Raw genomic sequence first — 13,202 nt, 5'->3', positions numbered from 1 at the left:
CAGGAGAGAAGAAATATGTTTTCTCAAGAGCGAGGACAGACGGGAGCTTTCTGATTTCTCTGCATATATACAATCAAACCGGGAACACTGTAACAATGTAAAATATTCATTTTGCATTACCAAGATCGAGTTACTTTGGTGAAGAGGCCCAATAAATCACTCCACCATCTCTCTTCACATGTCTATGAGCCCTTTGTGTGTGTGTGTGTGGTTGTGTTTCGGGGTTACAATGCATGTAAAAAAAAAAAAGAGTGAAAAAAGAATTTCCCCTTGAGGGATTAATAAAGTAACTCTTCTCATCTCTTAAATCTGATATGGCTTGACTTGAGACTTTAGGTCTCACTTCAAGTCAAGTCTTACGGTTGTAGAGTCTTTAGGGGGCCACAACTGTAGTTTCAAGTCTTTGAGGAGTCATGTCTAGGGTGAGGTTTTACATCTCAGTTGTCAAGTCAAGTCTGTATTGGGTCAAAGCGCTAGTACTGATGTCACAGAACTACTTGCTTCCAAATTTCTCAAAAACAAAACAAAATGACAGTCCGCATGGGAAAAAAATATGCAGTTATCCAGACCTGCACCTATTGGGCAAAAGTTGTTTGACAGGTTGAAATTTAAAATAAATCGGAAAAAATGGCTCAGCAGCATCTGTATGACCTCTGTAAACTAAAGTCCAAAGTAAAACGAAAGTAAACTCATTTATTTCCACTTTCACATCCATTGGACAAAAGGACAAAGCCCCTGTTGTAGCTCGGCTCTAAAAATGACAAAAGGGACAAAACACTAAGATCCTTAAGACAACTCATCACTCAACAAGTTCTCAACAAGTCCTTTATGATTATCAATAACACCACGTCGTCTTTGAATACTTTAAGCAAATGCCAATGGAAATGCATTTTACATTTCTTACTCATAAAACAAATAGAGGGAAGCTTGGTCAAATAAAATGTTTACTTGTAAATGCACTTGCATTTTTAGTTTTTTGCTTTTTAATATATTTCATTTGTAGTTGCCACAAATCCTTTCCTTTATTTAAATCTTCGATATATTTTGTTTTTAGTTTTCATGCGTGGACACTGACTGTGTTCGTCAGTGAAATGCCTAAATGTGGAAAAGGGGAGTAGAGGTGAATTAAAACCGGTTTGCTATCAGCATATGCACATGCCAAAAACCAAATACTTGACAGTGGAAAGCACAAACTCAACAAGTGAAACAGTCGTGTGTTTTGTTCAGTGTTTTTCAAGCGTGCAGCTCATCTGCTGCTGTTATTCATAGAAGACCCACAGTATTCCTCTGTGTAGTCCTGTCCCTGCAGCTCAGCAACACAAATAAACACGTAGTTTGTCTGAGACACTCCCATGATAAAGGTCAGATGAAGTTTATCATTGAGGACATTCTTGATCTCCCACACGCTTTGATCAATAAGACATGACAAAACATTCTTCATAACCGCACCTATAACATAATAAAAGCTTCAGGTGTGTCAGGAAAAGTGATGAAATGGTAAAAAAAACCTGATGCTCTGCAGAGTAACAAGTTGTCAGGATCTGGTTTTAATGTTTGACAGAGAACCCAGCCTCGTATGCAACACAAGTGTGACATGAGTGTTCACATTGTGACCTGTTCAACCGTCACAATCCTATTAGTTTATCATTCTGCTGGTTCAGAAGTGACAAAAGGAGAATTATGACAGAAATGTTGTGGTAGTTTGAATTTATTCAGGTTCAGTCGAGTCACGTTCTGCAATGTCTTTTTTTACTGATGACAGTGAACACAATACCATGGAAAATTCTTTATTCTAAAATGTATAATGAACATCATAATTAACACATATTATTATAGCAGCTCTGGCTGATGAGCTGTGCTGGAATGTCAACAAGAAAAACAAATCAGACAATGAATCCTATCTGATGGAATCATCTTTGAAAACACAGCTCAAGTTCTATGGTAGTGGAAAATACACCCTTTCCTTTCACTGTCTGAGCTTCGTGCTTGTTCTGTTTTCGTTCCGCCAAAGCTCTTCACAGCTTCACCTTCCCAGCCAGCGGACTGCTGGGGTAAAGTGTTGAGAAGCGTCCGAGGGTCCAGACAGGGAAGACGTTTCTGTAGGAGGTGTAGCTGATGGCACAGCTCTTGTTGAACACACCTGAGATATTTTCCTGGTGAGGTAAAGGAAAGACTATTCAATTATAATTCATATTTCCATCAAATGAATTTGTTATGACTTGGATTAAAGCCTATTTATAATGAATGCATTGTAAGTGATGAATATGGAGAGCAGAGACTCACCTGTGGCCAGTCTCCAGTAGGTAGCTGCTTGTCAATCAGCAGCTGTACTCCTCTCTCTATGGCCCGCCTGTCAGGATGCCTGGTTATACACACAAGTACTTATATTGAATTAAAATTTTTCATTTTCTCATTTATAATACAAATATATATACTGATTGTAGGACAGGGCAAGAAAACAATATCAATAAATATTGCAATCAATATCAATAGCAATTTAACAATATGCATTGTGCAAGCAGAGAGAGGAGGTGTGACTCATCTCTGGTTTCAAACGCACAGCATGCACATAATTGATGGCACACTACATACCCAAAAACACATAAATAGATGATGAGACTAAAATAAAATCCTCTGAATAACAACAGCAACTAAAAAAGCTGCGCCGACAAACATGAACCCCTCAGTGCCAGTCTGATCACATTTTGATCCAATATAATCAGCTGTGATTGAGTGGAAGGCGAGTTACCTGACGGCCATGAGGCCTAACAAAGCCCAGCAGGTGTTGTGGATCTGAGCGGTGCTGCTCTGGATGTAGCGTCGCTGCTCGCACGACTCAAAGTCCTCCCCCCACCCTCCGTCAGGCATCTGCCACTCCAGCAGGAACTGACAAGCTTTCTGCACCTCCACACACGCATCCCTGATAACACAGGACACAGTGGTGCCATTTAGAACGAAGGGGAGGAGTTGTGAACTTTATTCAAGTGATCAGAAGTCTGTGATCTCTTACTTGTCCTCGTAGACATGACCCATGCACGCGAAGGCTTCGAGGCCAAACCATATTCCATACGTGAAGCACACTCCCCAGGACCTGAGCACAAGGAGACAAAGATTGAGCTCTACCTGTTGATTAGGTAGGAAATCAAACAGTGACGTCACAAGTGTGTGCGCTCACCCTTCCCAGGACCCATTAGGCCGCTGCACCCGCCTGCAATACTCCAGTCCTTCTCTCAGAGTGGACCTGAAGAAGACACAATGAAAAATTTTACAACGTCTTCCGTTTTAATCCTTAAACTCAATAAGAACTGAGAATGTATTTGGGTAGCATGGCTGTTTACGAAATCACTCACTAATCACTTTATAGTCCATGAGAGACACAAGAGAAGAGAGAAGAGAGGACAAATGTAAATACTAGCAGAGGCTACCGAAAAGTAGAAATAGTAAGTGGGAGGGATTTTCCACCAGCCATCATTGTTTTTGTGCGTCATTACCATTACAGACAAAATGCGCTGAGTAGTGTCTGAAAATGTTTTTTTCTTTCGCTGATAAGCTTACTTTATAATATGTACATATTTGTATATAGTCTTTATGTAGAAGTCCCTATACAGTGAAATAGGGGTTAGTAGATGAGTGTATTAACGCAATTAATGTATGCAGCAAAAGCCAGGGGAGTTTGAAATGACCTTTAGCAAGGTTTATGAATATTTCATTTCAGTTTCATTCAGTAACAGAGACTAGTGTACGTCCATGTGTATATTTGTATGTGCCGTGTAGTATACCTTATCTCCTCAGCTCGGTGTTCAGGGTAGACCTTCTGGAAGTGCCTCAGAGCCTGCATTACCGCTGACGTACACTCCACATAGGTGTAATCGATCATGATGTCACCTGTTTGTTTGTGTTTCGCACAGTGTTACGAATACATTTCAAATGTCACAACATACGACATCCTCTTTTTTAAATGGAAAATGACAATATTAGGCTTTTTGCCCTTTAATTCAGAACAGGCCATAATATTGCGACACATCCAGGGAGAAATGGAAAAAGTTATTCAGTCACTCAGTGTTAAAAGGAGACTGAAAGGTCATATTATATTTGGCTTCGTGTTTCCCTTTTTCATATCTGCATACTTGGAGATTGACAGACATTCCTCCACTTAACACTGATCAGTCAGAAGTCAGAACATGAAATGAGCCCAGTCTAACAGTGAGGTTCGTGTGATGGGTATTGAGCAAGGTGCTGATAACGTACTCACCAAACACCTCCGATGGGTTGAGCAGCTCCAGGAGTTTCCCTCCCCTCTTAGTTTCATATGTGGCAAACCCACCGTCTGAGTTTCTCATGCTCAGAAGCTACAGGGAGACAAAAGACCCAGACCCTGCATTACTACAGTAGAAACACATCTTCTGAAGTGTACAAGATGTTACAGGATATATCGTATGAATTGAATTAACACTGACATTGAAATGTGAAGGTGCCAGTGTCTGGATTCTTTGCACTGAGAAAGACATGGTGCTCCACCTGTTTCAGTCTTGTTGCTACGCTAAGTTAACCTACATGAAAGAAGGGTACAAATCTTCCCACCAAACTTTTGAAGGGAAGATACATAAACGTGTTACCCATAATGGTGAACTATCCTTTTAAACCAGTGTCTTCATCAAGTTGTAACATCTGGAGCTTACAGTTCCAAAAGACTTGTGTAATGAAAAAATAGAATTACTACCCTGCAGTTGCATGCGTCTGCCAACCAGTGCAATTTAAATTTCGCAGATCACCAAAATCAAATCAGTTCATCTTTGACTCCATGATTGCACCAAATATGAAGGAAATGAGATACTGTGTTCACAAGAATGGGACAGACAGATGTATTGACGTATGGACAGCCGACCTGAAAACAAGCTGCCTCATGTCCTCTGGCTGACACCATCACAGAAGCATGAAAAGGTAAAGTAGTCATGGATTTACTTTTTGGTCTGTGGACTCACCACGTTGACAGCATCATACAGACGGTCAGAGGGGACAGGCTGGCTGATGGAGGGACAGAGCTCCTGCAGCAGCATCACTGACTTCAGGCCCTCAGCTGTGCAGTCAGCCACAATCCAACCACAGTCACGTGTGCTGAAGGGGAAGCCTCCCTGAAAGCAATTTAGTCAGTATTTGAGACTAATTCTTTTGAAGTGGCTCTTGTTTAACTCATTTTACCTTGTTCATTTGTCTGTAGTATTTCTTGTACTCAGGAGGATTCTCAGGTATCTGGTGAAGTGGAAAAATGAGTCAGGCATAATAAATCACATCTGAAAGCAGGGGAAGTTCATATTACACTGTTAATCTGTAAATATGTGTTGAGGAGGATTAGCTTTCAAAGCTGCTGAGACTCGTGTTGCTTGCACCTGTGTGATGGTGAGAAACTGATGGGCGTCTTGGAGGCACTTTGACAGCCTGGGGTTGTCCTGGGCTCCTGCCTGAAACAACCAGACACAACTTATTATAACCAGCTACGTGATACATTTCAGTCAGGACTCACACAGCTCTTATCAAAGCTGTAGATCAATGATCTGTGGGCTACAACTGACAGTGTTGGTATTTCTGTTTTATTACTAGATTTGATGGCAGCGGTTGTCATAATTTATGTCAACATCGTATTTGAGACGTGAGAAGTGTGTAGGAGCCTGTGGCTTGTTTGAAACCCATTTAAAGGAGCTATGATGTTCTGTGTGGAGTTCCTCAGGAGTTAATGTTGCATCACATGCTCTTCAGTTTGTACATATTTCCTCTAGGCTGCATCAAGTCACAAAGTGTCCTTGGGCAAGATACTGAACCCCCTGACAGATGTGCCGGCAGTGTTAGAAGAAGTGCTGTATGAATGCACTTTAAGTTTTATATAAACAGACTTATGTAATTATATTTAGGCTGTTTACACCTCCTTATCTTTATTCCAGTAGCCTGTTAAAATAATGCCAAAATGCCTCAAAGGTAAAAACGATCTGAAATCTTTGTGTTTCCAGCATTTACCGTTTCTTATTTTGGTTTTTATTGTTTTATTTTGATTTTTTTCTACCTCAGAATTTTATTCTATTGTATTTTTATTGTTTCCAAATAAAGAACTGCTATGACGACCTAATTTCCCTTTGGGGATTAATAAAGAAATCTATCTATCTATCTATCTATCTATCTAGCTTCCCGTCAGTGAGTCATTCACAATGCTCTCCTCACTGGTTGTGTGGGAAAGTAACAGTTCATAGGAAATCTTGCAATCACTGTCTAAACCAGAGAGAGCAAGTTTAAACATATCACACATATCTGATCTTTGCAATAAATTCCTGCTTACTTGCATAAACAGAAGTACTAGTGTGAGTGGTTTGTGTCACCTCGAGGAAAGCCTGTACAGCAAAACAAGTGTCCCACAGTTGAGATCCGTTCGTCCCCTGTGCAGAATAGGAAGGACACAAAGGTTGAACACTCAGTTTGAGTTATATGTGAACTCACTCGGTAAACTGAAACTCTCATTCTAGGACAACGTGCATCGAACCAGCAGAAGTGAAGAAAAAGTGAAATGAAAAGCACAGCTACAGAACTACTGTCACAAAGTCCTTGTGCACACTGCTACTCAATATAAAAAGTTTAAGAGTCTCACCTGCATTTTCATACCATCCAGCCCCAGCCTGGAACACAGAGGAATTACTGTTAGGTTCTTTCATGCACACAAAACGATTTAACTGAGTTAACAACTTTCAACATTCCACACATGGGTTGCATTATCCAGCACGAGAGCTTCTTGAACAACTTCTTGAGCAGTGATGGTTTTGAAATTTGTTCTGTTGATGAGCTGATAAATTGCTGCGTTGTTACCAGAGATAATCTGGGATCCTGGACACATGCTCCTGAAAGACTGGGGAGGTCGGACCGTCCACATACCAGCGAACCAGCATATTGATAGTCTTGGAGATCTGAGGACAAAGACCAGAACCTCACATTTACACACACTCCCTTTCTTTAACAGTCTAAATATGATGATTTTTAAAAACTTAATGGAGATAAGTTAATTATTACCTTTATATAATTATAAATTATTATATAATTAAGTTAAATTATTTCTACAACATGTGACACATTTTTAGTATTTACTTTTTTGTCTTTGCATGCACTGTACATGGCCCATATTCTATTCAGTGTTCCTTAGGATGTGTGTTTTCACTACCGGTCCGATGCTGATACACTTGGTGAAGCGGTCGTCAGCCTGGATGTGCTCATACAGCTCTCTGGCAGCCATTCCTCTCAGTGTGGTGCTGTGATGGGCTTCGTACACATTTAACACCACTGCAGGACAACAGACACAGAGTCATGGTGTGAGGGGAGTGATTCACACAGCAGCATGTGGAGACATTCCAGTGGAAAACACTCTCATAATACATCATGGCACAAAAACTCCTTGTAGCCAGGGATACGCCTCAGGTTTCTTTTTCTTTTTTTTCACATCTCACTCGAGAATTGCTACTTTGCAAAGTGCAAAACATGAGTTTCACCACCTTGGAGTTCAACACATGCTTACAAATGTACTTATGATTTTTAATGCAACTGTAATACCATTAAATATTTCCTGTTCTACTCTGTTTTACAGCAACATGTCTGTGAGAGCTGCTTCAGGGTGCTCAGTGTGTATACTTACTATAGGCCACGGTGAGCAGTCTGCTGTGAGGTGTGTACATGTCACATGCTGCCACATTGTTCCTCTGAGCAGGCCAGTTGATGGTGGCATAGTCTTGGACATAAAGCTCCTACACAACAAGAACCAGACAAATATGTTATAAACCTGTTGATGCATATTGAGGCAAATACCTACAGTATATTTCAACGCGTAAGTGGGACTTGGACAAGTGATATATTAAATAATAATAAGCTTTGAATAAACGGGTGCCATGTAGCAGTGGCAGTTGGGACTGATCAAGTTTGAGGTTTTGCGCACTGAGTCGACCTCCACTGTTCTTGGTGCAGCAGCAGTTTAAAGGTTGTGTGGCTCAGTTACTGCAAGTCAGCGTCACCTCAGGACAAGCTAACAGCCCATTCTGAACAGGCTGGTTTAGAACACGCACTGCACTCTTCATGTAAATTGAAGATCCCATGTTTTTGTGCTGCTGATCAGGTGACATATGTCATTTCAATACATCACCTTGGGCGGAAAATTGAGAGACTGTAATTGTGATGGCCTTTTATCATTTCTTTCTTTTGAAATTTTGTATAGATTTAAAAGTAAACTCTTAGATTATTGATTAATCCTCGTCAAATGCAACCCAGCAATAATATTGATTAAACTGAAACTTAATTCCAGTATTGCTGCATTGTGAAGTATCCATAAAAATATTCAGTCTTGAGACAAACTGAACAAACTGAGAACAGACCTGAGAAATGAGCCAAGAAAAAGGGGAGAGTGTACTTTCGGACCTCTCCTTTAATTGTTTCAATATTCAGTTTATCATTGAGCTCTGGTTGTAATCGGGAGTGTAGTGCCCCCTTGTGTTACAGTTTGGGATCAGCACCTGTCTGAGGCTGAGCACCAGCGAGTCTTCCTCCGCTGCAAGTCTGACAGCGTAGCAGTAGCTCATGGGGAGGTAGACCTGGCGACAGTGACACCACAGAGTAGAGGGGTGGGCCGGCATCCATGTAGGGAAAAGCCTGGAACAGACACATATACAAACATCAAACCCTGAATACATTCAAAGCAAAACATGTTCACTCTGACAGAAATATTCAACAGACGTAAAAACAAGTGGAAGCCTGCTTTAAAGTTTTTTAAAAGTGATTAAAGTTAGTCTTAGTTTAGAGGATGAGCTGATGTCACAGTAGGTCCTGTTTCACAAGGCAGTGATTCAAACCAGGCATTTGCATTGGGGGAAAGACATGACATCATCACTGTACACATAATGTCAGAGGTGCCACACAAATGTTTTACTCAAGAAGAAGTACAGATACTTGAATTAAAAAGGATTCAAGTAAAAGTTTTGATTCAATCTCTTTACTCAAGTAAAATGATTGAAGGATTTGAAATGTACTCAAAGTATAAAAGTAAAAGGTTCACCTATGAAGGCCATTTTTATCTGTGCAAGGTAAAATGAGACTCCTGTCACATTAATAGTTTGAAGACTATTTAAGTTAAACTTTTACTCAGTCTACTTTTACTTCAAATAAACATTTAAAATAAACTCAAAACAGGGTTAAAGCAAGAAAAGATTTCATTTCTGTAAAAAAAAAGTAAAATGAGCAAATATTTGTGTTAGAATGTAGAAGTGAAGTAAGTGTCAGAATAAAAAATACACAAATAAAGTACAGATACCTAACAAAGTACTGGTACATCATTACTTCCCATCCCTGCATAATATTAGCACTGGTGCAACACAACAGCTGACATCCTGAAGCTTCTCCTGTGTGATTAAAGCGTGGCTGATGGGAGGAGGAGGACAGAATGATACGTCTGAACATCCAGCTTACCACATCTCTGGTAGGAGCGTGTTCATTCCTTCCCAACTGTAGACATTTAAAATGGCCAACCAGAATTTGCCCCACGAGGGGATCCCCACTGCACCGCCTGAACACAATAACAAACACAGAGCGCTTTGGTAAACAGCAACAATAAACCCTGACGTGATTATCATGATAAGCTCACAGGATCTCAAATCAAGTTTACAGGAAATATAAAAACAGAAAGGAATGACAGATTTTCAACTTCTTCCTGCCGACCTTTGCTGTGCAGGTTATTTCTGGCTCGGACCATATCTGGGTCATCAGGCTCTACTCCCAGGATCCTTAATGATGTGTAACTCAGTGCTGTGCCAAAGACGGTCGACTTATCCTCAATATGTCTGCAGAAAAAAAAAAAACCCACACACGTTGCTGCATGAATCCATCTTTCAGACAGTCTGACGTTTCCTGTTATTATGGTGTTAGATGAACAGACACGTTGAATTTGTCTTCTGATAATGACCAGACCAGGTTTCATGTGGCAACTCTGCAACAATGATATGTAGATGCTTTGATCAATAATTTAAATTTTACACTCAACCACCAAATGCCTGTACATGGGGCACAGCCATTAGCCGGAGGAATTATGTTTATTGGTTGTCCATCCATCCACACGTCTGTTTCATTCAACTTGCTACAAACATTCACTTCAAGGATGAACTAACTATATTTGAGTGGTAAAGGTCAGAGGTCAAGTACACTGGAACCTCACTAAACGTGTTTTTGGTCGTGAAAACAGCATCTCAGGAACACCTGGAGAGACTTGGGTATAAATGTTCACTTCAAAACCCTTATATGAATGTGTTATCTTCACAACACCTGTAGTGAGCCCATTCAAATTAGGCCCATGGTTTGGTTTGGGTGGTCAAAGTCAAGATGCTCACAGAACATGTTTTCGGCCTCTTGAACATGATATCTCAAGTCTGTATTTACGGAATTTCTTCAGAATTTCTTCAAATTTTGACCAGTTGTCATTTGAACTCAAAGATGAAATGATACGATTTCAGTTGTAAAGGTCAAAGGTCATGGTGATCTCATAGGAATCTGGAAGAAATGTATGTAGACTGAAACTGGCAAGACTAAAGATGACTTCTGTATTCTGTATAGCTGTCAAGACACTGGACTATTTCTAACTTTAGTGGGTCCCCTTTGCTGAAATGTCAGAAGACAAACGTTATGTCTGTTACCTTTGTCTTCTTCAGTGAGAAACATCACCTTCCAGTAGATGCATATTAGGGCTAAGGCATGCACAAATATCCAAATACTAAAAAGTGTGAAGGCAACTTACAGACCCCAGCCTCCATCTGGCAGCTGAACGGAGCGCAAGTACCTCACCATCTCCTTCTTCCAGGCCCCGGGCAGAGGGATCTTAGCCACATGGCAAGTGATCAGGAGGCCTGTGGAGCACACACATGGGTGGAGATAAAAAAAAACACGGAGAGAGGTAGAAGCACATGTTTACTCTTACAGCTCCACCTGCAACTTTGCAATAGGGACTGTCTATAAGAAAAGTGTTCATGCATTCTGTAACTTCAGAAATCACATCATCTGACGTCAGAAGACAATATTTACATGCATCTTAACACTATCACTGTAGGGTGCCCAATTCTACACAGAGAAGCTTTAAACTAAACTTATCATTTATGTGGAAAAGCAAAATATAGCCACTGTATTTCTCAGGTATGAAATGAAAGCACATGCCAGAGGATGATACCTGGGAGCAGGAAGAGAGGTCCGCCGTAGTCCCCTGCCCAGTGACCGTCCTCAGCCTGGAGGTGGCTGTAGAAGTGCATCCCTTTCAGAGCAGCATCCACAGCCGTGTGTGCAGCTGGGGATCCAGACACAAACGTACTCTGTGGAGAGAATATAGGAAGAGGACTTATTCTATACTGAAGTATATTTTGTAGAGTTTTGTCCAGTGAGATCTTTATGTTGGACTCAAATTATTGTAAAAGTGGCAAATATATATATATATATATATATATATATATATATATATATATATATATATATATATATATATACATATCCATGCATAGTGGAAGATTTGATTAGTGTTTAATATAATATCAGGACAACTGATGCAACAAACCATTTTATCTCTACATAGCAGATGCCAAAGAGTAAGTGTTGAGTCTTGACTGTCCTATTCAGCAGATCACATGTAGAACTGCAGGTCTAAAACTGCTGGCACTAATTTGTGATTATAAAAAAACCTCATTGACTCGAGTGAACCTGTTCTGTGAAGTCATGGCCCCTCCATCATCCAACTGCTATTTCAAACAAAGGAAGACAGGAGATACAAACTTTACTCTTATGAAAATAAAAAAACGTAAACCCACCGTGTCTATGCCTAGTGAGTGAGCCTCCAGCATGGTCTGCTCTCTGTCTGGGGTTTCCTGATCCTCCTCATAGCGCCAGTTCTGTCTGCCCTCAACATTAGTCAGCCTCCAGCGGCTCAGGTCTGTGGCAGGATCTGTCCTGTACGGCCCCCCTCGCCTCCGCAAGTGCCTGGATAAGACAGCTGGTAATTGAATGGTCTGGTTCTTCTGCAAAGGACGTTTCACCCATATCCATTTGTTTGTTCTTTTGTCTGGATGTATGCAAGATGATGTGAAAACAAACCACGCAAAATTGATGACCACAAAATTTGGAGAAAGGATGTGGTAAAGGTTAGAGTAGAACGCAATCCATTTCTTATCCATTTTCACTTTCTTTAACAATCCTAGATAGGTAGTTGATCAAGGTTTCCCCTGATTTCTCAGTGAATAATTCATAGATCTTGATTTAAAAAAAACAGGCACATTAAGGGGACTGATATTTATAAATGTGTGCAATTTGGAACAGCAATAAAACTTCAGATCTAGTGAATTTAAATGTGCTTTCAGAAGGAGCCTGTTGGGCCTTAGCGGAGGTCTGTGCTCTTCTGACTTCCATTCTAGCTCCATGTGCACAACTTGTACAAAAAGTGGGTTCGAATCAAACCAATAACTGAGGTGACTCTGTTGCTTGTTTTCAGAAAGTCACTCTTATTAAAACTCAGTGTCTCAGAGGGTAGAGCGGACCGTCCTCTAACGGGAGGGTCGGCGGTTCGATTCCAGCTGAAGAGTCCTTGAGCAACACACTGAACCCGAAATTGAACCTGGCATAAAAAAAATGTGCTGCCCTGTATCAATGTGTGTGAATGGCAAAAAAAGTGTACTGCAAAGTGCTTTGAGTGGTAATCAAGACTAGACAAGTACAGAGCATTTACCATAAAGACTTTTTTATACAATTAAACCATTTACAAGTGACAAAATAACTGCTATTACAAGTTTTTAACCATGTTAATAAATTACAAGCTCATTAAAAACCGCTGGGTTCTGAAATCAACCCAAATATGTTTGATGACTGTGAAACAAGCCTTAATACATTTGATGTTTTCGTCATCTTCATTCCATTATCTATGTTATATCTATGTTATATCTATATATCCACAGACTGTGTGTAAAAGGATATACTTACGTCCCCTCAGTCATGGCTGTGATACACAGATGAAGCCACCGCTGAACAGAGTGAGGTTCTGTACTCCTGAGTTCTGCCCCTCCTGCTCTTTACCTGGGAGCTGTAGTCCTCTGAAAGAAACCACTCTTCATTCTTCAGTACACCTCACACTACATCTCCCAGAGGACACTGCGGTGCCTTCCGAGGAG

At 40.5% G+C, this 13,202-nt stretch overlaps 1 protein-coding gene across 1 annotated transcript; it reads right to left on the bottom strand.

Annotated features, from left to right (window-relative positions):
* Window positions 1-1,690: 1,690 nt before the first annotated feature.
* On the bottom strand, window positions 1,691-13,165 carry lss (lanosterol synthase (2,3-oxidosqualene-lanosterol cyclase)). The gene is made up of 22 exons (XM_069533283.1): window positions 13,015-13,165; window positions 11,853-12,021; window positions 11,225-11,363; window positions 10,799-10,907; window positions 9,730-9,851; window positions 9,481-9,577; window positions 8,532-8,667; window positions 7,664-7,772; window positions 7,196-7,314; window positions 6,847-6,944; window positions 6,632-6,659; window positions 6,366-6,422; window positions 5,388-5,459; window positions 5,200-5,250; window positions 4,983-5,132; window positions 4,253-4,349; window positions 3,780-3,885; window positions 3,176-3,241; window positions 3,011-3,091; window positions 2,750-2,920; window positions 2,284-2,362; window positions 1,691-2,153 (listed from the first exon to the last, which is right to left on the bottom strand). The coding sequence occupies exons 1-22, from the start codon at window positions 13,026-13,028 to the stop codon at window positions 2,016-2,018; spliced, it is 2,208 nt and encodes a 735-aa protein (XP_069389384.1). The 5' UTR covers window positions 13,029-13,165; the 3' UTR covers window positions 1,691-2,015.
* Between the last annotated feature and the right edge of the window lie 37 nt (window positions 13,166-13,202).

Source organism: Paralichthys olivaceus, chromosome 10 (assembly GCF_024713975.1).
Source record: "Paralichthys olivaceus isolate ysfri-2021 chromosome 10, ASM2471397v2, whole genome shotgun sequence".
NCBI lineage: Eukaryota > Metazoa > Chordata > Actinopteri > Pleuronectiformes > Paralichthyidae > Paralichthys > Paralichthys olivaceus.
Note: the sequence above shows the minus strand (reverse complement) of the source record. Positions and strands in the feature narration are given on the sequence as shown.